This window comes from Coturnix japonica, chromosome 3 (assembly GCF_054131305.1).
Source record: "Coturnix japonica strain WE chromosome 3, WE-NBRP24, whole genome shotgun sequence".
Classification (NCBI taxonomy): domain Eukaryota; kingdom Metazoa; phylum Chordata; class Aves; order Galliformes; family Phasianidae; genus Coturnix; species Coturnix japonica.
Window position 1 is genome coordinate 71,209,331 of NC_140665.1, and position 24,868 is coordinate 71,234,198.

At 38.7% G+C, this 24,868-nt stretch overlaps 1 protein-coding gene across 16 annotated transcripts in view; it reads left to right on the plus strand.

Moving 5' to 3' along the window:
- Positions 1-6,550: 6,550 nt before the first annotated feature.
- MAP3K7 (mitogen-activated protein kinase kinase kinase 7) overlaps positions 6,551-24,868 on the plus strand; it is a 47,013-nt gene continuing 28,695 nt past the window's right edge. For 11 of the 16 annotated variants that reach the window (XR_014944161.1, XR_014944160.1, XR_014944158.1 and 8 more), the window contains exons 1-6: positions 6,635-7,322; positions 18,627-18,737; positions 20,169-20,264; positions 21,141-21,186; positions 21,712-21,850; positions 22,941-23,065. Coding sequence is in view for 12 of the 16 variants with exons in the window: in XM_085541899.1 (XP_085398025.1) it covers positions 7,233-7,322; positions 18,627-18,737; positions 20,169-20,264; positions 21,141-21,186; positions 21,712-21,850; positions 22,941-23,065 (607 nt within the window). In the remaining 4 variants the exon portion in view is untranslated. Of the gene's footprint in view, positions 7,323-18,626; positions 18,738-20,168; positions 20,265-21,140; positions 21,187-21,691; positions 21,851-22,940; positions 23,066-24,868 lie in introns of all 16 variants that reach the window. The other 5 variants (XM_015858920.3, XM_015858921.3, XM_085541905.1 and 2 more) reach the window with 3 other exon arrangements.

Genomic DNA, 24,868 nt, shown 5'->3' on the forward strand with positions numbered 1-24,868 from the left:
AATTTATCAAAAATGGTATTCTGTTAATCTGAGATAAAACACCCTTGATTAAAAAAGATGTGACATTTTATTCTACATACCTCCATGCTCTTTATTATGCTTTCCTGCAAGCTTTGTTTTAAAGCCTTGCTTTAAAGCTCTCTGAGAGCAGTCCATGTATTTTAGTACCTGGATTACTTTGCACATTTCAAAAATACCTTTTTTATTTTATAGTTACCTGATAACATTTCTGCCTTTCTCTAAAATATCTCCTATTGGAAATTTCAAGTACCATGTCTTTCAGACCTCTTAAATGAAGATCAGCCAGTCTATTGGCATGAGACTTTTATCCCCTGCATGCTAATTTTTATCTTTCTTTTTTCCACAAGCCACTTAGCCAACCAGCTTCTGGAATAGTGCTAATTTAGTTTTGGGGCTCCATCTAGATCATTTCTCACCTTTGTATCAGCTTTAGTGTACAGCAGCTATACTGCAACTCTTTCCTTGCTCTCTGGGTGGTTTAAGCTGCTGAAAAGATTTGAGATCTAACATGCTGCAGATTAAGAGGCAGCATACACTTCAAGAACAAATGAAACTACCTAAGCTCCTGTAACATTCATATAAGAGAACTTTCTTTTTCCTTTTACCAAAGTGAACACAGTTTCTTGCATATACTTGCGCTTATGCATTTATCCTGCAAAGCTTCATTTTTTTAATGCATACTTTTCTTTACAAATGAAAGCCATACCTCAATTGAGGGAATTTGAATAAATTCATAGCCTTTCAGAATTTTTTTGTAAAGTGGGAAAGTCTTTGCAGAAAGGAAAAGGAGAAAACATAAAGCACACTGGGGGTGCTATCACAGAGTATTCAGCAGAAGACAACTCTGTGCTGCATTGCAAAAGTTGTCAAAATACAAAAAGAATAGTCTATTCTTAGTGGAGCCCAGTGACAGGATAAGAGGCAATGGGAATAGACTTAAACACAGGAGGACTGAGGTTCAGGTTAATCAGGAAATACTTTTTAATGGTGGAACTAACCAAGAAATGTAACAGGTTGCCCAGAGAAGTTGCATAGTACTCTCAGAGGAGCAAGAAGGTTGGATGTTCACAGCCAGAGGGTTGTAGGTGAAAATGCAGGTCAACATGCCCAGGTAAAGACCACTGATGAGATGTGTCCCGCAGGGGTCCACATTGGCATCAATGCTCTTTAATGTCTTTATCAATGACCTAGACAGTGAGATCAAGTGTAACCTTAAGAATTTTGCTGGCACTAAGCTGAGTGGTACAGCTGATACTTTAGAAGAAAGAGATACCATCCAAGGAGATAGAAAGGGAAAAAGGTTAAGAAGTTGGCTCACATAAACCTAATGCTGATCAACAAGCCCAAGTGCAAGGTATTGTACTTATGTTGGGGTAGTCCCAGATATATGTTGAGTACAGTCCTGTGGAAAAGGACTTGAAGGTCCCAGTGGACAAAGAGCTGGACATAAGCAAGCTGTGTGTCCTTGTAGCCTGGAAGGCCAAAATCATCCTAGGCTGAATGAAAAAAGAGGTGGTCAGCAGAGAAAGTGAACTGATTATATCCCTCTACCATGTACTTGTGAGGCCTCATCCAGGCCTGGGACCCCAGAACAAGACAGATATGGAGCTGCTGGAGTGGGTACAGAGTAGGGACATGAAGATTATCAAAGGGTTGGAGAGCCTCTCCTGCAAATACAGGCTGACAGAACTGAGGCTGTTCAGCTCAGAGAAGAAGAGATATCATTACAGCCTTTCAGGGAGACTATTAACAAGAGGGAGACTGACTATTTACACAGTCTGGTAGTGATAGGACAGGGGAAAAAATAGTCTTAAATGAAAAGAGGGGAGATTTAGATAAAATATTAGTTGGAAATTCTTTACTCAGTGAGGCACTGAAATAGGTTGCCCAGAGAAGCAGTCCTCATCCCTGGAGACACTGGCCAAATTGGATGGGGCCCTGGGAAGCCCAATCTGGAGGGGGGAATGTCTGCCCATAGCAGGGAGGTGAAACTTGAGGATCTTTTAAGGTTCCTTGCAATCCAAATCATGTTATGATTCTATGCATTTCTTTGCGCGTCCCATACAACTGGCTGCCAGGGACCTGCTCTGGCGTATAATCTGCATGGCAAAGGACAAGATAGCTCACCTACAAGCTCTTGTTCAGTAACCCAGGCTAATTCCTCTCCTTTTAATTCCTACAGGTATCCTAAATACAGTACACACCCACTATCCAACAGATGAGACAAGGCATGGTCAGATCTAGATCTGGTTTGATGATCTTTAATCACACACGGTTCCTATGAATTGAAATGACAAAAACTCACATTTACAAGACAATATTTCACACACACACACACCAAAAAAAATAAATAAAAAATCAGCCTTGTAAGAATATAAATTATTCCTGCGTTTACAGCTAGAAGGGAATCTTTCTTCTTGTAGATATGGCAATTGCTGAGACCATCCAAAACCTTTCACCATTTCTTTCTATCATCATTCTTCCACTGCTTAACCTTAAATATTTTAGCAAAACAAACAAACAAAAAAAACAAAACACAAACAAACAAACAAACATACAAACAAAACCAGCAACAACAACAAAAAAGATACGTGTATTGAAAGTATAACACAATGTGAAGTTTCCTCTTTCAAAATAAATAAATAGATAGATAAATAAATTACCTGGCATTTTTTCTTAATTAGGCTAGAGGAAAATATTAACAGTTTGCTCTTCTTAAAAAAGAATTACAGAATCACAGAATTGTAGGGGTTGGAAGGGACCTCCAGAGATCATCGAGTCCAACCCCCTGCCAAAGCAGGGTCCCTACACCAGGTCACAAGGGAAGGTGTCCAGGCAGGTCTTGAGTACCTCCACAGAAGGAGACTCCACAACCCCCCCACACCTCAGATATTTATAGACCAGGGTCAGATCCCATCTCAGTCTTCTTTTTTCAATGCTAAACAGTCCCAGTTCACTTAGCCTTTCTTCATAGGGGAGATGCTCCAGACCCTTTGCCATCTTTGTGGCCCTCTGCTGGACTCTTTCCAAGAGATCCCTGTCTTTTTTGTACTGGGGAGCCCAGAACTGGACACAGTACTCCAAATGAGGCCTTACCAAGGCAAAGTAGAGGGGGAGGATCACTTCCCTTGACCTGCTGACCATACTCTTTTTAACACAGCCCAGAATGCCATTGGACATTTTGTCCATGAGGGCACACTTCTGGCTCATGGCTCATGGCCAACCTGTCATCCAAGAAACTCCTACAGTTGTCAAATTGGATAATTCTAAAAGAGCTGGAACTCAAAATTTGGCAGAGTGTTATGATAGTGTATGCACACTTCTGTCTGTCCTCAAGAAACATGCTTGAATTCTAAGCCATATGAGCCTCTATGTGCTTGTTAAAATTTATCTAAGATACCCAGACATTGGGAATAAATGTCTCATGTCTGTTAATCTGGTCACGTAGATTTACTTTCTTGAGTATTACCTACTGCCTATCTTAAACATAGTTATAATTCTGTTACACAGCAAGAGGAAAAAGCAGATCTACTGCAGTTAACTCAGGTTTCAGAATTTTTCTGCACCTCCACCCACAGTATCCTGAGATTTCAAACAATCTGTAAGCAATGACCTTCTATGAAATGTAATTTCTTTCAGACATTAGACATGGATTATTGAGACAGAACACGGTCTCCTCCAGTTCTAGATTTTTTCTACTAGCCAAAGCTTTTCTCACAGATTATTAAGGCCTCTGATGAATGCAACTCAAGTGATTTTTCCTTCAACCTTCAGATGTGTTTGTTGAGTAAATATTTAAAAACTGTTCCATTTCGGAGTGTACAAGTTATAATCAGTCCCCAAACCCAACACATGGCTAATTAAGACTGTGTCAGTCAGAAAAGAAAAAGAAGTAGCAGCAAAATTTCCGCTTTCTTAAAATCCTATCTGATCATCATAACACTGACATTTTGATAATGATGACTCCACTTTCACAAGAGGGAGAACTCATTATTTTCAAGATACATATTTTTACATCAATTTCAGAAAGGAAATGAACCTTGCAAACAACTATAATTGGAATGCTTTCCTCTGTGCTTTTAATTCTCATCCACGAAAAATAAAATTAAAAAAAAAAGGCTATAGAGGAATCAAGCTACTAAAATATAAAAGACAACAACTATTGTTTGTCTGCTGTATATCCTCAAGAGGGGGCTATGAAACTAACAGAAAGCCAAATAATTATTATTACCAGACACCCCAGCCACCATCTAAAGACACTTAGCTATCCTTCCAAAAAGCACTGATGTAGTTTACCTTCCCCAGTGCATAACATGTGAGCCTAAATCCAACAACAACAGCAGAAAAAAAAGTAATTTCAGAATTGTGTCTAATGGTCTAGGTATCAAGAACAGCAGTGATAGATGTACACACATCATTTCCTTCATTCAGGCCCATTTTTGCCACTGGTTGACTCTATGTGTTGTCCTGAATCTCAGTCTTAAAGGCAAAAAAGTACTGAGGTGACACATTCAGCACTACATATGAGAGACATCTAAATATCATAACCGTGTTTCCAACCTGACCTAATCTCTCAAAACCTCAGAAACTCATTCTTAATTTGCCAACAGCCAGTAGACTGCACACTGAGAACCTAAGTAGCTGCTTGTACACTAGTGGTGTACTTCCTGTTAACTTGTAGGTATAAGGTACAAATGTGCTTATGAGAGGGCCAAGTTGGGTATTAGGAAAAGGGTCTTAACTAGGGGGTGGTGGGCATGGAACAGGCCCCCTTAGGGTCATAGTTCCAAGCTGATGGAGTTCAAGAAACATTTGAACACTCTCAGACATAGGGTTGGATTTTGGTGTGGTTCTGTGTGGAACCAGGAGTTGGACACAGTGATCCTTGTGTATCCCTTCCAATGGGGATATTCTATGATTTGCAACACTGTGGAATTACAGAAACTTAGACTGGCATCAGGTTGGAAGGGACTTTAAAGATCATCTAGTTCTAACCCAACTGCAGAGAACTCCATGTCACACTGCAATAAAGATTGGCACTAACGGTGCCTTTCATGCAGGCAAAACTAAAAAATACATTTGAGTATAAGCAGGTGCTAGTTCTTAATTATCCAGAAACTACAAATCTGGAGAACACCTGGGCCATTATGAATATATTTCTCTCAGAGAGTGGTCAGGCACTGGAATGGCCTGCCCATGGAGGTAGTGGAGTCACCATCCCTGGCAGTGTTCAAGAGGTGTCTGGATAGGGAGCTGGGAGATATGGTTTAGTGTTTTTTTTCTGTTGGTATGGTAAAGGGAGGACTGTTGGACTAGATGATCTTGCAGGTCCTTTCCAACCTTGTGATTCTATGATTTTATGTAAACCTGACTATAATCTCTGAGAAACTAGGAGCTCTGAGTGATCCCATTTTTGCATGAAGAAGGTATTAACCAGATTTTGTGATAAACCTTTCCATTTGTAACCCAGGCATCTTCAGATCTTTCTAGAGCAAAATACATTGAAAAAACTAGAAGCAACAAGAATTCAACGTAATCAGGACATGAGTCCATTCCCCATGCGGACAAATGTCACTTGCACAATGCAATAACACCAATCCAATATGTCTGAGAGGCAAGTCTGATCATGTCAGTCAATTGATGCGTGCGTCACAAAAGTTTGTCTGGGGATTTCTGGGCTGCTATACACTTGGAAATCCTGAACATATCACTAAAGCTGATTAAAAATAAATAAATAAATAAGTTCACAAGGGGAGCAAACAACACAAAGTGACGATCTATCACACACACACAAAAGAACTGTGACAAGAGTGCTTTTATTCCACTTTTTCTAATACCATCTGAGCCATCACGATAGTAGGTTACCGCACATATTCCTCCTTGGTCTTCTATTTTCTAGTTAACTGCTTAAGCAGCTTTTTCAGACTTATTCTGTAAATCAGCTTCCTACCTCATTTACTTGACATCACTGTGAGGTACAAACATTTCAGCAAGAAAGCCATGAATGCTCACCGAATCTACTAAAATTACATGCTATTAACAGTGTTTTACAGTGGCATAACTTTTCTACATAGCATGGAGACTGAACGCACTTCGCTGGGGCTATGTACAGTGAGACACATGAGTCATACTCACTTCGTCCCACCATATGTTTCACACTGTAGATAGCTCTAAACGCTACACTTGGGAGATGGATCACCAAGATACAGATGCGTTGCTCAAGCCAGCAGTGCAAGCAGGCACTCGCTGCTGGGAGGACAGGCTTGGATTTCCTGTGGACAGGAAAGGGAGTGGTGGAGGTGTGTGTTCATTCCCCAGTCCTATCCCTTGTCTGCTATGTGTTTACACCAGTAAATTACCTTCTGCTCCCCCGCCTCCCTCCTACACACATACTTTCGTGAGAAAGTGCTGCTGTACAGCTCAGTGCTGCACTGTGCTCCTGCCTTCAGAGCCGCGGCCCGAAACACCCCGCACTTCTTCCTGCCGACACCGGGATAGGAACCGGGGCAGGGACACGCCACCCGTGCCCGCCCCTCGCGGCGCCAGCGCTGTAGGCAGAGGAAGCGGGGCCGGCGGAGCTCCCCCTGGCGGAGCCGGGCGGCGGGGCGGGGGGCGGAGCGGCGGTGCCGCCGCCAGGCCATGGCCCCTCCGCGGCCGCCTGAGTAGCAGCGGCTGCCGGCGCGTTTCCTCTTCCCGCCCCCTCCCCCTGCGTTCCCTCCCCCGCGTCCCCAGGCCGGGGCGGCAGGAAGCGGCTCTGATGTCAGCAGCGGCCGCCGCGGCGCGGCTCTAAGCGGCTCCCCCACCCCCGCCGCGGCCCCTCGCCCGCTGCTGCCTCCGGGGCGGGCGGAGGCGGCCGGCTTCGGCCCCAGGGGCGCCCCCTTCCCTCCGCCGGGGACTTGCGGCCGAGGCGGCTCCCAGGCTCCGGAGAGGCCGCGGCCTAGGGCGGCCGGTGTAGCGCGGCGCGGTGCGGGAGGGCGCGGGATGCAGAGCGGCGGCGCCGCCGGCGGGGCCCCCGCCCGCCGCCACTGAGGCCCGCGGCCGCCGCGGATGCGGCCTCGCCCTGCGCGGCGGCGCCTCGGCCAGGCCCTCGCCGACCTGCGCCCTGCAGGAGGGCAGGAGCCGCCGCCGCGCCCCGACTAGAGCCGGCCCGGCCCACCGAGCGCGGCCCCCGGCCTGCCCTGGCCTCTCCTCCCCGAGGTGAAAGAGGAGGGATGTCCGCTGCCGCCTCCGCTGAAATGATTGAAACCCCCCCCGTCCTCAACTTCGAAGAAATCGACTACAAAGAAATCGAAGTGGAAGAGGTGAGTGGCAGTCCGGCCTCTCCCGGCGCGGCCTCGCGAAGCGGCGCCTGCCTCAGGGCCGCCCGCTCCAGGGCCGCCTGTCCGAGCAGCGTTCCGTGTTCAGAAGGGGTCGCGGCGCTGCGGGTCTCTCGGTGCGTACCTGTATGCCCCTCTGGGAGCCAGAGCCTTTGGCACCGGGCAGGGAAAGGTGTGCAGGTGCCAGGTTCCTCGCTTATTGAGGACACGAGAGCGAGGGGCTGCAATGTGGGCTTTTATTTTAGCCCAGTTCGTTCTGGGCTTCAAAATTCCTACACCACCACCCGTTTTAGTATGGAGAGTTGTCAAGCGCTGTCACGAGGGGAAACTGTTAATTTCATTGTTCCTTTCAGATCTCTGAGTGTTTCTGCATTCTCCTTTTGCCACCTAACTGCATCGTTGCATGTATGTTCATCACATCGGTACCAATGATTTACTGAAGTTACAACTCCAACACTTGATGCACATCTTATTTTTAACATAGGCTGACTATGTTGCACTTGTAGATCTGTAACACTTCATCTGTGACTTGTCACTGTTACCCAGGAAGTGGCACTGGGTTACCTTGTACCATAGTATATCTCCCTCTTCTGTACAAAGTTTCACAGTGAAGTGACTCTCTGAAGTTCTTTGAAGTTGTAACTGTGGTACAGTGCGGAATTTCATACCTGCTGTTTTGCCTCCTGGATTTCTTGTAGCTGGTAAAGTTTGAGTCCTTTACTAAAGCACATATATCTACTGCAGGGGTGTTCAAATCTCAGAAACACACAAAATATTCCTGTTGGATTTCTCTCCTCTGCATTACACAGATACATGCTGAATTTATTCAGGCTAGATTGTGGTCAGGGCCAAAGAGATATCCAAGACTGCTGAAACAGTGCTTTTATTAGTTGATTATTGTCTCTCAGTAATTTTATATATATATATATATATATTCTTTTCCTTAAGATACTCTTGTGGAAGTAAATTTAGCTATTTGTAGTAGCTTTCATGGGTATTACAAGCACTATCTCACGCTGAGTGACATGCTAGACACTGGTTTAGTCATAATCACTATACTGGGCTCACATGGCCTGGGAAAGCTCAGGAAACAAAGTCTTTGGTATTTCAGTAGAACACCAGAGCAGTTTGTGATGTATTTGGATAGCATCAGGGTACCTTCAGCTTTCACCACTGCAGACACTGGAAGCTCTCCTAATGCCTTCCAGAAGATAGCCTTTCTCTTCTTTGTATATTGCAGTCATTATGGGTTTTTGGTTTTTTTTTTACTGTTTAGTATTTCCTCTTCACTTTATAAGTTTAACTGTTGTGAAATGAGAGTATTTTATGGTGTTTGGGAACCAAAAGTATTTTAATCATTTGATAATGTGTTGATGTTTGTGCATCACTTACTGATGGGCAGGGATCAAACCACGTTTTTTTCAGCAGAAATTGCTTTCCTCACCCAAAGAAGGAAATAAAGTTGGTAGGAATTTAGCCAGCCTGAGAAGTTGTTCTGTGATGGCTCCTGAAAGTGAGTAGTACATATAATGCCTTACACATAACACTTTGAATGAGTAAAACACTGTGCAAACCCTTAATCCTCACAGCACCCTTGGAAAGACTATTAGCAAGGGCTATATTCCCATTTACTTGTAGGAAATGTGGAGTTGCACAGCGTGTAATTGGTGTAACTGGAACTTATCATTCTGAGTTTTAGCATTCAGGGCATGGATATGCCCTACATACTTGCCGTACTTACACTTGCAGAGACAGGAACATATGTACATACATTTTTGTAGATATGATGCCTAAGCAGTAATTTGTGCTTTATTTAATGCGATTGTTGCATTACCCTCCATGTAGTATTTCTGTTGGAGGTGACAAATCTCATGTAATATAAGCAAGGGAGCCCTGATGAAGTGTTCTTGTCATGAGGAAGGCTGCTGACAGCTGTTGTAACACTTTGAGTTATGCTTTTTATACCTGTCCTACAAGAAAGTCTTATTAGGCAACAGGGCTACCATAGCGCTGAATACAATCTAAATGTCATTGCACAGTGGAAGAGTTAAGATCTACCTTACATTAAAGCAGGTGGATTAAGGAAAGCAAGGCCTAAGCATGGTTCTTACGTGTGGGTGTTCATAGATGTAGTTGATGGTGCAGTTTCCAACAACAATACAGTCATAACAAACCATACGCTGTTGATGAAAAATTTCAGTACTTTCACTGCAGATTCAGAAGCTTTCAAAGGTTTTTATCTGGCTATAAGTACTTGAAATGGTCTATTTTTTATGTACCTGATGAGCTTCAGATGTTTCAAATTGGAGTGTCAACAGATCTACAGTGGAAACTCAAATGATTGCTTGTATAATCATAGCTTTGCTGTTGTATTATCAAGGCTGTCTTGTCAGCAGATAGCAGTTCTCCTCTGCCACGGGTTTATTAATAGATATGGAAGTTCTGAAATACTTGCAGGCACTGAGTCCTTGCTAATAAACGTGAGATCCATGAGTGCACTTCCATCTAGGTTTAGTTGATCATATTGAGAATATGCCATATTTTGTTTTATCTGCCACACGTGTGACTATATTACACAACAATCCTGCAGTGTTACTTCCCATAAGTCAAACGTGTCTCCAACCAAGCAATCTTTTCATTTTTAGAAGAGCACAGATCAAAAATATGGAGATGATAATGAAGGATGAGTTGGAGTTAAAATCAAAGTTGATGCATCACAGTGGAAGCATGTTCAAAACCAGGAAGGGAAAATACAGTTTAAAAATTGGGCTCAACAGGAATGTTCCCTACTTTACCATGTAGCATTTTTTTCTTTTTCCTTTTGACTGTGTGAACATCCTTTCAAGTTTTCCTATTACACAGACAAATCACTACAAGCTGAATAAGTAAAACTGCAGAATTTATCTGAAAACTTAATATAAATGAAATTGAGTTAACAAGGAAAAGCCAAGTAGGTCTGCTTTAAAAAATATCTGATTTGTATATAGCTGAAGTAATGTTTTCTGCTCTTCTTAGAGGAGTTCACATCTAAGCAGTACCCAGACTTTGGTTCTGAATCATTCTGACAACCAGCTCCCTGCCACTCTTTCCTGAAACTCCACAGCCCTTCCTCCATCGTGTAACCTGACTTCAGTCTTATACGTGGCCAAAATGCAAACCTCTTCATCACACAACATGTACGATTTAGATTGCACAACCAGAACGTGCACATCTCATCAAGTATCTGGTCCTGCCCAGGCACTGCATGACGTAGATGCGTTGAAAATCATCACCATGTTTGTTCAGTTGCAAGTTAATTTAAATCTCCATTAGTTCAAAACTATTTTAAAGTGTTTTTAACACTCTCATGATAAAGAAGTATTGAAGTTTGCATTCAGTGATCTAATTGAACAGCAGTTAATTCAGAGGGAGTGAAGGAAATGTTTTCTTTAAGATGAATAGGTAAGCTTTCTAAATAGTGATTTTAGCAAACCTAATTAAGGAGCTAGCAGCTAAGAAGTCAGTTTACCTTCATTAGATATGTTTTAAATAGGTAAATTATTTCATCAGCTGTGTGAGAAGTGTGCTGAAAACTGTGTCTTGATCCTTGAAATCTGGGTGTGGAACACTTTAGAGATGTATGTACGAGAAAGTCATCGAGACATCATTTTTACTCCCCTTTATAGTAGTTAACTTTACAGACTTAATGAGATGCAGTGACCAGTTCTGTTCCTTAAGCTGCAAGGCAACTCTGTATTGTGTAAACTACCGTTGAACATGAAACTGTTACTATATTCATGTAATACTTGTTGTTTTTATAAAAATGGACCCTGGAGGATTGTGTTCAGTTATAGGATATCTGTTCCAGAAATCTTCACAACTAAAAGGAGCATAGAGAAGAACTGCAGGTGTGAGCTGAGATCTGAACGATACTCTTGGATATCTGATTTGACTAAAAAAAGTTTGGTTCTAGAGAGCTCAGGGTAGTTATTAGGAATCCATTTGAAGTTAGACACATCTGCAGTGCCTCATGTTTTCCAGAAAATAAACCTTTAAGGTGCAAAGGTTGGCATCCCTTAGCAAAGCTGAAAAATGAGTAGATGGCAAAAGCATAAGCCAGAATTTCTCAGACTTAGTCTAAATGTAATTCTGTTTTAATCATAGGACTACTTAATTTATATACATATATATATATTAAGTTAAATCAGCAAGGATTCTCATTATAAATCTACATGAGAAAACAACTGAAGTGTAAACTGGAGTGTGAATTGATAGGTGAAGTTACACAGCATCAGTTTCATATGGCTTAAATCCAGCTTGCAATAAAGCGTTAGAAAATCGCTAACAGTCTGTTAAGCTATTAATGTAAGACTTCGCATTTTTTTCTATGCATGTATCTATGAATGCTTGGAAAAAGTAATTTTACATGCTCTTGTATGCCAGTGGTGAGAGCAAACTTTATTTGAGATAAACATCCATGCTTAACACAGCAAGTAATGTCACAACTGAATGACAATGTAACTGCTTTCAGAAATATGGGGTAGGGTCTTTCCCTATGAAAAATAGAACAATAAGATGTTCTTCATGTATCCCTTACTTATCCTTACTTGGATTCTAGAACTACTTTACTGACTGCCCAATGATTATTTGATTTCTAAGACCAGCAAGCCAGGCTTATATTGAAGTGCTTTACCTTGAGCGCTACTATATGCAGCATTTTGTCTAGCATCTTCCATCTATGCTGCTGTAACAGAACAAAAAGATTAATACTAGAACATGGGACAAATATTTTGTTAATATTCTTAAATTACTGCTAATTGTAATTATTTCAATTCTTGAGGCTGTCAGTATGGAGAAAGTTGGAATGAAGGTATAACCTGATAAACTGTTATCTTTGCATGAGTTGCACATGTTTCTTAGAATGGGTGAGCTATCTATATGTGGGGAGTTGTATATTTAAGAAAAAAAACCAAACAATTTCCAGAAACACTTATCGCATTAGAAATAAACATAATGGTATTTTGATATTCTGTAAGCAGAAAAGAAGCTGAAAAGAGGGTGATTTCTTACAACAGAACTGAACTCAGTTTAGCCAAGTCACTAAATAATGTCTGCACAGTGTTGTCCAACTCCAATAGACACTGCTTTAATTAACAAGGACTGCAAGCATCAGTTTGTGGCAAACAGATATCAAGTATATTAGTTAAGAATACAAATTGGATTTTAATCACTGCTTTTTCCTTAAGAAATCTTTTTTCTTATAGTGTTCTGCATAACTTAAAGTAGACACGACATCTACATATCAGTAGGACTGATGATGTGTATGGTTTTTTTTTGTGTGTGTGTGTTTTTTTTGTTTTTTTGGAGTTGTAGGACTTTGTTGTATCCATTCCAAAAATGACAGAAATCTTTAGAGTTGGGTTGAGCACTGGTGCAAATGGAACTCAGAATGTCAAAGAACTCATCTGTCAGAATTGGCAGATCTGAGTTCCTTCATAATAGTACTGGCAGAGTATTGGCCACAGTCATTCATGGCATGGGGCCAGTTTCCTTCAACCTGCTTAATAAAGCATAACAAGCACAGGGGAACAGTAGCTGGAATTTGATGCTGCCTAAATGAATGATAGAAAACTTAGGTATATATTTCAGGGCTTTTGTGCTGGGTTTTTTGTCACTTTTTTGGAGCTGTCTAAGTTTTTCTCCATCTTTTATTGTGCATGATGCTTGAGGGTTCCAAATGTTTCACTAAATCTTTCATTTCCAAATATGCCAGCAATAAAAAAAGATGGACGGACTCTAAGGATACTTCAGAGACTGCTGTTTGTCTGGCAGCATGGGTTTTGTTCCATTTTGTTAATTTATAAATGCCTGTCTTGCTTCCCATAATCATAAACAAAAGTGTATTGTAGATGCTGCAAACGATGAAGACAGTTCTCCAAGGAATACTCTGTATGCTAACCAGGGAGTTATTATATTTTATTGCTGTCTTGCATATTCAGCTGTGTTTTTTTAGGAAGAAAAGCACCAAGTATCCAACATACAGAGCTAAATGATGTGGAAATTTCATGGATAGGAATAAAAACTGTTTCTCTGTACTTTTGTATGAATAGAAAACAGCTGATATAAAATTGGAGTTAATCTTTGTAAGGTTTTGACATTTGATAGGAGGATAGTGCTTCTGAATACACATAGTTTCATTTATGCATTTTTCTTATTCGTTTAGGGAACATACTTTTCATGTCCCTTGGTACAAAATACATCCTTAACATATCTGCAGTTTCTTTTTCCTACATGATTTCTAGTCTACATTCTTAGCAGTGGGTATGGTCTACATACTTACCAGTCAGTATCATGTATCTTTGTTTACGTACAGCATTTGATACTATTTGTACACAGAGACAGAGGTAATGTTTGTTCCATGGATCTTGTATGCTTCATATTCTTTAAATAAGTCTCTAAATACACTATCTGGAAAACATGCAAATGGCACTCTCTTTTTCTATGTTTTTTTGTCACACACTAAAACATAATTTTTTACTGGTATGAGTTTTATAGAGACAATATATTCAGGTACAGTCCTTTTGGTCTGTAAAGCTCTTTAAGCATTTCTGCTAGTTCAAAATGTCTGTGTCACGTACTAGCTCAGTGATTCTTGACAAACTAATATATGGATTAGTAGAAGCAGCAGTGTTCTACTTCTAAACCCGTAATCTGCCCTGTATTTTCCTTTTCTATCTTATAAGATATTTAAAGGGCCAAAGTCTTTTACCAAAATAATGTGTTTATTTTTAGATCATTTTCCAAACGTACACGGTGTCATGGATCAACTGCTGTTTATTGATTTGTTGTGTCAATAATTCCATTAACTGTACTTCATATAATTCAGAATATGCACTACTGCCCAAACATATGGTGTGGCACCAACAGCAGGGGGCAAGAAGGAATGAGCATGAAGAAATTAAAGTTCAAACAGTGCTTCCCTCCTGTGCTATTAAGTTACTTAGTTCCAGTGCACGGTATTGAAGGAAACTTAGTGCCTTTGTTGAACAGTTCTGACAAATTCCAACACTTGGTCCTTTAAAGAGTAAGTTTGGCAAATACATAAATGGAAGAAAATTAAATGAAAGTGGATTCCACCACTGGATTCATTCTGTTGTTTATAAAGATTGTCTTTTACAATTAATATTTTTTCCCCATTATGTAAGAAAGACATACTGTGGGATACCATATATAGTAAACTTTTGTATCCAATCCATCATTGCTCTTAATGCTTGCTCTTTCTTCTCTGTTTTCCCTGTATCCCAGATAAATATTTATTGCATTCTTTTCCTTCCCTGAAGTTTAAGCCTCTACACAAGCAGGCACCAAGTCACTGACAAATGTTATGAAACCTTGACTGCACTGTATGGTAAACTCTTCCTGTTTGCACTTGACGTTGATTTTTATTTTTATTTTTCATCAGGCATTGGTAGGAGATCTTCAAGTGCATCTGATTTGTAGCATTTATTTACAGATTGTTGATGTTAGATCTGCAGATAGTCATAAATTCATCTTCAGGGCAAAGTATACTCTTGTATTGGCTTATGGGCTGGATTTGACTGTAAAATCAAATGCAAGAAATATTTGTTACTAATATTTATATATATTTGTAAATCTCTTAGAATCACAGAATTACTGAGGTTGGAAAAGACCTCTAAGATCATCTAGGCTAATGGTCAACCCATCACCACCATACCCACTAACCATGTCCCACAGTGCCACATCTACATATTTCTTGAATACCTCCAGGGACAGTTACTTCATTGCCTCCCTGGTCAGCCTATTCCAATACCTCACTACTCTTTCTGAGAAGAAATTTTTTTTGATATCCAACCTGAACCTCTGCTGATGCAACCTAAGGCCATTACCTCTTGTCCTATCAGTGTTGCCTGGGAGAAGAGGCCGACCCCTGCCTCACTACAGCCTACTTTCTGGTAGTTGTAGAGAGTGAAACATATCAATACACAAATCTTTTCAGCAAGGAAAGATACAACTAGCCTCTCCAAAAATAAACTTCATTTGTCAGGTGTTGTAAATGATATAGGCTAATTAAAAAAAAAAAAAAAAAAAAAAAAAATTTAAAAAGGTCAAAATTTTTCATTGGATTTTATCTGATGTCTTTGGATTGCATGTGATATCTTCAAAATCTTTCGAAGGGTTTGAAGTATCTTTGAGTGGCTTCTCCACATCACTGCTTTGAATAGAACAGAGCTATAAGCTATAGTCAAAAAACATTGAGGGTGTAAGGGTCTAAAGGTAAGGGTACATGTAGAAATGGAGACTCGCTCAGCCTTATTGTCAGTTGTCTTCAGCTAGGACAAATCATATGCACAGCTCTCTTTCCATAAGCAGAGGACAAAGTTCTCAGTTACTCAATCAGTTTGGGTATCTTTTTGTTATAGAATAGCAGAAGACTTGGAACTGAATTGGTGGTGCCAGAGCAGTTCATGCACGTGTTGTTCTGTGACATCCTGCTCTGTTTAACAGCATTTCCTTAGAACTGCTGTGCTGTGAGCAGGCTGCAATCTAAGTGTCCCTTGCTCAGTAGATGATCTTGGTCTCAACATGTTGAGTAAATCTGCATTTTTATGAAGTGCAGTCCTACAGTGCACCAACAGACCGAGAGTTTTCATAAACTGTCCATCTGGTTGTGAGGGATGTGGAGAGATGTTGTGAAGGACAGCTCACTTGTGCTACTGGAAGAAGGTGGGAAGCTACCAAAGTCAGTAACAGATTGGGTTTTTTTTAATATGAAATATGGTCTAAGTAAGAAGAGGAGCTATCAAAATAGACTTTGGGGTCTTAAGGTCTTCAGATGACTCACTGTTTCCCATTTACTTTTCTGTAGTAAATGACCATTTGTTTGGCTCCAGGTTTCCAAATTCTCTTGTAGGCTGCAAGAAAATAATTGGTGTCCGTTCTTTCATGAGAAGAGTCTTGGTCCTACACTGTAGCTGAAGAAAGGCATCACAGTCAACATGTATCTTTTTTGGGGGGACAGAATACAGCATGCAGTGGAAATGCTGTAGTTCTCCTCCAGTAGATTCAGTCTGTGGTGGGTGAAGGTGAGAAGGCCAGGTGTCTGTGCTATGATGTAGAAGAGAAAATATTTTTGAGAGTATAAAGAAAACCAGAAAAGAAAAATGCTGTTCATCACCATTCCTGGGTCTTTCACATCCATAAATGACTTTTCAAAAAGATCTCACATACTCCTTTTCTTAATATAAAAATCGTGGTTGTTTTCTTTTTCTCTTCAGATTGGGCCTTAGATTGTAGATTCTGTGATGTTTAGCATGGAATTGTAGCAGGTCTTGAACTACGTACCTGCAGCTATGGCTATATCTGCCTCTGTTCCCCTGTTCTCAGGGGAAATCAGCTTCACGGTGTATTTGTTTTGAAATCTAGTAGGCTGAACCTCACCAGAGCATAGTTTTCATGCCTGATAGACAAAGAGCCTTGGCAGATTCAGTCTGGCACTTGCACATTCCTGGCCACTATGCTGCCTTCACATCTACTTTACATTCCAAGCTACTACTATACAAGTGGGACATCTCAATATTTTGAGGTAAAACCATTAAATATTACTGCCTCAAAGGATGAGCATTCAGACAGCAGGCACTTTGCATTGTTTAAGCATTGGGAATGTGCAGTTACTCACTGAGCTCCTCCAAGCTACATTTTACTTGTAAGAAGTCATTCTTTTAAGTGACTGTTGAGTGACTTCACTAACAATCCTGAAAGAATCACTGCAATGTTTATAACATGGATGCAGTATCAGATTTTCAGGTTTAAACATTTCGTCTGTCTTTTATCATCTCTTTTTTGTATTTTATTTTATTTTATTTTATTTTATTTTATTTTATTTTATTTTATTTTATTTTATTTTATTATTTTGAATATTCTCTTTATTCTCTACTATTCTTTTTCCAAAGCATCTTTTCACTCCTTTTTTTTTCTTTTTTTATAAAGTTATAAATAAATATGACTTTAGTGAAGAGTGAATGTAATTTTGGGAAGTCTGTTTTTCAAACTAAAATAATATTCATGTGGGTGTGTTACCCATTTTAGTAAAATTAAACTCTGCCATAATACACTGTTATTATAATCACATTGCTAAATACTTCCACTCCACCCTTGCTATTTTCTCTGCCCACTCTTCTTCGCCTTTACCCACCCCTCCCCCCCAAAAAAAGCATTCATTGAATTGTAAGTGTCTGCTTTGTTGCATAACAAAGATACATATGTAATTACTTAAAATCAAGGGCTAATAGCACAAGCATAGAATGCTATTAAAGCCAACAACACCGGAATGCTGCTATGGCCAACTACTGAATGTGAGACCTGCTTGCCCAGCCCCTTTTACCTTTCCTCTTTCCCCATCCTTCAAACCTGCTTCACACTCTTTTTGAGGAGCTCCTATCCCTTATCTTCTTTTATGTCTTTCTATACCTTCCATTTTCTCCTCTTCCTCTCCACCTCTATCAGGCACATATATACGTATATAACTACTTGTCTTTGCTTTCTGATAGAAGCTAGAGTCACTGCTGGTGATGGTCTTGTTTCAGTTTTAAATTGCACATGAATGTTTTGTTTTTGTTTCTGTTCATTGCTGGTTTTCCCCTGAAAAAAGTGCAGTAAAAGAATTGAAATTGAAGTTTACAGTTTTTATAACTCACCTATAAATGAAAGGAAACCTCACAGAGGAAGGACATTTCTCTCTATCCTGCTTTCTGTCTCATGCTGAATTTGTAAGAACTGCTCTAAACAATGAGCTTCATCATAAGCTTTTTCTATTTTTATTTTTAAGGGCTTCTTGGATAGCAAAGTATAGTGAAGTGGCTACTGTAGCTTCTGTGAAACTGCATTGGAGATTATAACTCCTGTCTTGCTTTGTATTACCTTTAGGCAATGTGATTCCAACAGACATGAACAACAATGGAGAAAGCGTAATTATGCAAACACTATGCTTACCCACAGGTCTTATGGGAAAATTTTACGTTTCTTACATTATTGAGGGACCTGCAAGAAAGTGGAAGGATAATTGTGATCATACTGAACATCCCATCCAGATTTCAGGATAATTCTGTACTTTTTTTTTTTTTTTTTTTTTTGCATATGCATTTTAATTTAAGAGGGTTGGTTTCCTCTATTTATAGCAAGGATAACATAATAGAGAAGATAGATAAGTTTCTATTATCTTTGTGAAATTCTGAGCAAAACATTAAACCATATCAAGTTTTAACTGAAGTGTTTTATATCCTCTTGCTCTAGGTTGTTGGAAGAGGAGCCTTTGGTGTGGTCTGCAAGGCAAAATGGCGAGCTAAGGATGTAGCCATTAAACAAATAGAAAGTGAATCTGAAAGAAAAGCCTTCATTGTAGAGGTACAGTAAGTTTCTCAGCAGTCATGGATTTTGGCAGGGCTTTGTTTCCTTGCATGTTGAATTTGAGTATTAAAAACTATGTTTTACAAAGTCTTTGCAGCCTATAGTACCCAGTACAGTGCTAGTTAGGACAATTAGAGTGCACTGCACCTCCTTTAGCTCACCCCCACAAAAAATGGAAGGAAAGAGGAAAAGAGAGGCAGGGGAACCACCACTTTTTGGATTCTGTTCCAGTGTGAAGTCAAGTCATTGATGAAATAACCACTAGTATCCTGGAGCTGATTAAGACTTCCAGGTGCTTGAGCTAGAATCTTCATTCAGCAGCTTGAATCATGCTGTCATTTTTTGTGTGTAGGTTTGTTAATACATGTGAACCATTCAAGGACAAATCACTTTCCATTCAGTGTCTGTTTCCTTTGAATGATTTTGAGTAGTTCAGATATACAGATAAATTTCCCAAGATGTATAATATTTTCTATAATTAAGAGCTAGGTATTTTAAATGAGGTGTTTTGTGTCATGCTGCTTAATAAGAATCTGCAGTGTTAAAGATAAACAAAATTCTTGAAAGATCTCTCAGACACTGTACTACAAATGTAACATTTAAGGAGTAAAGAAAGCATATTTGCATACAGTTCTCTGTATGTAAGAATGCTGTTCATTTACCATTGTGTTTCTAATTTGAGTCTAATTTAGTGCTGAGTAGATCAAATGAGTCTCTCTTAGAATTTTTGTGTTAGAAGGAGATCTGAGAATTCCAGAATTTTTTAATGAATTACTAGGATTCAAGAAGGCCTACACAGTGCAAGCATCGGATCTAATATTCCAGTTTTATTAGAACTTCCAAAGTACACAGAAAAAATACCATTAGATCCCTAGACTGAATGTCAAAAAGCATAAGCTGTCTCAGAAGTCTATGGAAAGGAGAAAAGATTTCCTTTTGCCTTTCCTTCTGTCTAAAGGTGAAGAAAAATTCAGTGCAAAGTAGTCTCCTCTCTGTAGTAGATGTGTTTCAAAACAGTATCAGAACAAGCAGCAGTAGACTCTTAGAACTGTGTTACATTAACATCAAACTCAAAAGTATATTTTTACAGGCTTGTGGCATTCTTTTTTACCAGAGGAGTAGATTTCTTTATTGTTTGTAAGGCCATTATGATTCAGATTGCTTATGAGGTTAGGCAGTCTGACTTGAAGGAAGGGCACAAGACAGCAAAACTTTTAAAAAGCCAGAGTTGCACAATGCTTATGATTTTAATGTTCTTACTACACCAGGAAAAAAAAAAAAAAAAATCTTTAAATTTCATTTCTTGAATTTTTTTTTTTTAATTCAGTTTAAATTAGACACAATTCTAATTATATGAATTAGAATGTAAAAATGAAGTGTTAGCATTTTTTTCCCTTGGTTTGAAATTAAGTGTAATTTGTATTGCAGCTTCGACAACTGTCACGAGTAAACCATCCCAATATTGTCAAGTTATATGGAGCCTGTCTAAACCCAGTAAGTTATAGATCTGTCAGTCAACAAAAGGTAACTCGCTTACCGTATGTAAGCATCAACATGCAAATGTGTAACTTCTATACAAAAAAAGTGTGCTTTATATAGATTTGGCATGCTTAAGCTACAAAAAGGTTTATTGGTGCAGATATAGATAGAGGTGTGTAGGTTGGTTGATATTTTCAGCTGTGTTTTTTGTTGTTTTCTCTCCTCGGTTAGGAGATATACATTTTTTCATAAAAATCCCATAAAAACATTTTTAAACACTGTTTATATTTCAATTTGTCAAAATGGCATCCAGCGTTATTACATTTGCAGTGTCATTCAGCCTCATAGTCCTATTAATTGCAAATCAACAGGGCAGAAATTATATATATTAGCAATCATAGCTTGGAAATCAGATCCTGTTCTCTTATATGCAGTTTCCAGGATTTGCTGTCTTCATGCCACAGCTGCAAACAGTCTCACAAATTCTGAAAGCAGAAGGGCAAGTACAGTCACAGGAAAAATACATCCCTAACTGATTCTAATGTGGAATTTACAATTGGTTAAAATAATGCTGAATTGCTTTTTTCTTAGAACTAATCACATTCTTCTGACATAGTATTTAAAACTGTTGAAAGCCACTCTGAGAAAGTAGCAAAGGCAAATGAATTGCGGTGTGAAGACAGCGTTTGATTTTTGAGATGACTGAGGGAAGGAAGAAAGTGCATTCCCTTATTCCCTAACTTACAGTGGGAATTAAGTATTAAGCTAAATTGTATTTACTTAAAGCCTGACTACCTCACAGGTGAATGTTCTTTTAGCTTAGGAGTGGAGCATTGCAGATCCTCTCAAAGAACTTTTGGTTTACAAAATCTGTTTTCTGTCCCTCCATTTAAAACATTCATATTTTTTGTCCCCTCAAAGGTGTGTCTTGTTATGGAGTATGCTGAAGGAGGTTCTCTATACAATGGTGAGTATCATTTTAATATGTCTTCCTGGAGCTGAGGTGCCGGTGCTGGGGAAAATATCTAAAATCTAATGTCACTTCATACATATATTTTAAATGAATTTTGAAGAAAAAGATGTGCGCTTCTAAGAATTACTTTTAAGCCCATTAACTTGTTTATTGATATTTGTAAAAGTCATTTAAGATTTTCCTGTGGAAAATTTCATCTAAAAAGCTCTCACTTACATGTAAATTCCCGTTATAGTTGTTTAACACAGACTTTACCTCTTCCTGAGAAAAGTAACTTCTTTCATATTGTTAATCATATTGTTTATATTGGCAGAATTCTAATAAAAAGTATTAGGAAAAACATACTAAAACTTAGATATCAGTTTGACATTTCTATTAATTTAACAATTTGCAAAAGAGTATTTTAAGTTTCAGTGATAAGTATGTAGGTTCTGTACAGCTTTCTGACTGTTCTTAACTCCACTGTATCTGTTGTAATATGCAATAAAGTTCTTTTTAGTTTGTGCCTTTGTTTTGCAGTGCTGCACGGTGCTGAACCTCTGCCTCATTATACTGCTGCACACGCAATGAGTTGGTGTTTACAGTGTTCCCAAGGAGTGGCATATCTTCACAGTATGAAACCAAAGGCCCTAATTCACAGAGACCTGAAACCACCAAAGTAGGTTTATTGCACGTATTTCATTTTTTCTTAGAGTTTGGATTGAAGATCACTCTAAATAATGTCATTGTATTTGATACAAAGACCTTTAATTGATACAACATCTATTGGATGTACTGTATTTTAAATGAAAACTGTGTTTGAAGCTTCAGTTACAGAGTAATGGTGCACAGTACAGGAAATAATCCATTGTCACTGTATTTCTCTTAAACCAGAAAAACATTCTGCTCCCATCCTTTCTCACAGGAGAGCATTTTCATAGGGATAGGACTCCTAAACAGACGCATGTAAAGCATCAGTTTTACAACACAGTGGCAATCAGTAAGAGAGTATTCGGTTGGTTGGTTTTAATGTCATATTTAATCTGACATGATCGTCTTATTCTATCTTCCCTTGCCCATTCCACTATCCTTAGCCAAAATCTCTTATCACTTACCACTGAAATAAAAATGAATGTATGTTCTGTCCAGGCAGTTTTTTCATCCTACTCATCCTAGAACTGTACAACCTTCAGATCTGGTTCCACAGGTTTGATGGAAACAGAGATTTTCAGGATCACCCACTTTTGGTGGGAGCCAGCACTTATACCAGATAAAATTACAGCCTGAAGTCACACTTTGAATATTGAATTCTTTCTTGTATCCCCTGTTTTGATTAAGATTTAAATAACTACACTGACTGACGTTAATGGGAGTATTAATCATCGTTCTTTGGGCAAAAATTTTTACAGCACTTGTTTTTCATTCTCTCCCATCCAAAAGACTAAATTTTATCAGTATATGCTTGGTGGATTGCTATGCCTGAGAATACTTAAAATGTAGCATGGAAGAAGTATATATGATGTAGTAATATCAATAAATGATGAAATATATTTTATTTAAAAACTGTTTTACATGCTCAGATTAGACACAAGTGACAACTAATAAGTGACAACTTACTTCTCACATTACAAAACTAAAGCATCAAGAAGCAAAGCCTTATATGCTCATTTGTATTAGAATCATTGTTGGGATAAAAAATTCCGTGTTTTATCATCGGGCTATCTCATCCTACAGCTTTGAATTTTTTAATTATCTTTTTTCCTTGACAGTTTGCTCTTGGTAGCTGGGGGGACAGTCCTAAAAATCTGTGATTTTGGTACAGCCTGTGATATTCAAACACACATGACCAACAATAAGGGAAGTGCTGCTTGGATGGCACCTGAAGTTTTTGAAGGTAACAATAATTTATGGTGTCATTATTATACATTCTTTTTTGGGATGGAACTTTGAATGTATTTGTATAGGAAATAAAAACACCAGAAAGCACCATTTAATTATACTTCTATTTCAATCATCATATCAAATTTTGAGATAGCATTTGAAAGTGTTTTGGTGGAACTCTAACTTTTATTTTAAAATCTGTTTGTTTGTATATTGCCAAATAATTGTGCAACGTTTCAAAGAACAGCACCAAGCAGACTTTATCATGTTAGTGTTATGCCATCATTTACTTGAAGATATGGGACCTTTGTGTCATTTCAATGGTTTACATACAGGATACCTTTAGACAGCTGCTGTTTCTTATTTTATAGCTAAGTAAAACTAAGTAATAGAGGGCTATTTCACAAGTATTGTGCTATTTCTGAGATTCTTAAGTAATTTCAAGTTCTCCTGACATTTAAATATACTGTTATTACTTTCACTCCCAATTCCGATCAGCTTTTATCTTTAGAATTTTCCTGTTAGTGTCACTAAATTGAACATAATTGCCTTCATTTTCAAACCTCCACTTTCTTGTAACTCCACTTTTGTCTGGTTTTCTTTGTATCTCTTTCTTAGTTTTCTTTATCTCTAGAGGTTTGATGTACTTCCTCTTCCCTGCATACTGAAAAACTCGTTATTAACAGTTAATTTAGTTAGGTAAGAAAACAAGCTATTTCTTTGAACATAGCTGGGAAAGGCAGATGACAGTTGATAATTAGATAGGCATAATTGCTTTATTATTGCTAGAGAAATAATGCAATTGTCATTAGATTGCAAATTAAACACATTTTAGCATTGATTGTGATTAGCGGAGAGGTCTGAAGACGTCATTTTCTTGCTTCAGAAAGCAGGTGTTCTGTTTTGCAGTGTCCACAATTAATATTTTTCAGAGGGTTTTTCTCCTGGGCACCAATTTTGGAGCTTTTATTATGAAGGTGCCTCATTTTTCTACTTGTCACCTTGGGGAATCACCTAAGGATGATTCTGTTTTACCCTGGTGCCTAAAAATTTTCCATTATGTCACTTTATATTGGAGCACCTACTTTGTTTCTTTAACTTTAGCTAGGAGTGCTTCCTTTCTTAACATTTACTGTTAAATGAAATTGTGTGAATTAGAGATATCTTTTTCCTTTAGAAGTTATCAATTGCCCTATCAGCGTTAAAACAAAATTTTTGCTTTTGAGTGAAAAAAATAAAAGCTGATTTTTAAATAAGAGCAGCGCCATGGTGGGGATTTACAGTGCTTAGCTTAATTTCTCTGCTACATAAATTCATCAGGGCAGAACAAAGAAATATTGTATTGCAAATTTATTGTTAGGTGGCAGCAAAAGCTTTCAGTTTGCAGTTGGCTTTATGTACCTTTTCCTGAAAGCTTTTAGTGATGATGCCACAAGTCTTTTATGTGAGAATCAGTGTGAAGGAAAGATCAAGGGATCCAGTAAATTCTGTGGTGCAGCATATCAAATTACTCTTGGGACAGTCAATTAAGTATTAATGTACTAAAGGAGTATTAAAATTATGTCAAAAATGTTAAACTTTTTTTGCGTGTACTACTGCATCAGAAATTAACAGTGGGATAAGCAGTAATATTATTTTGATACTGCTTTATTACTAAGTTTTAGTCAAGAACTAAAAAGGCTTAAGAACTATCTCTTGTAGGTGACATACTTAAAAAGTGATTACTGATGTAATTTTCCTAATATTATGACTTCCTCTGAGTTTTAAGTATTAAGGCATTTAGACTCTTGTAACAGATCGTACAGTCTAAATGAAA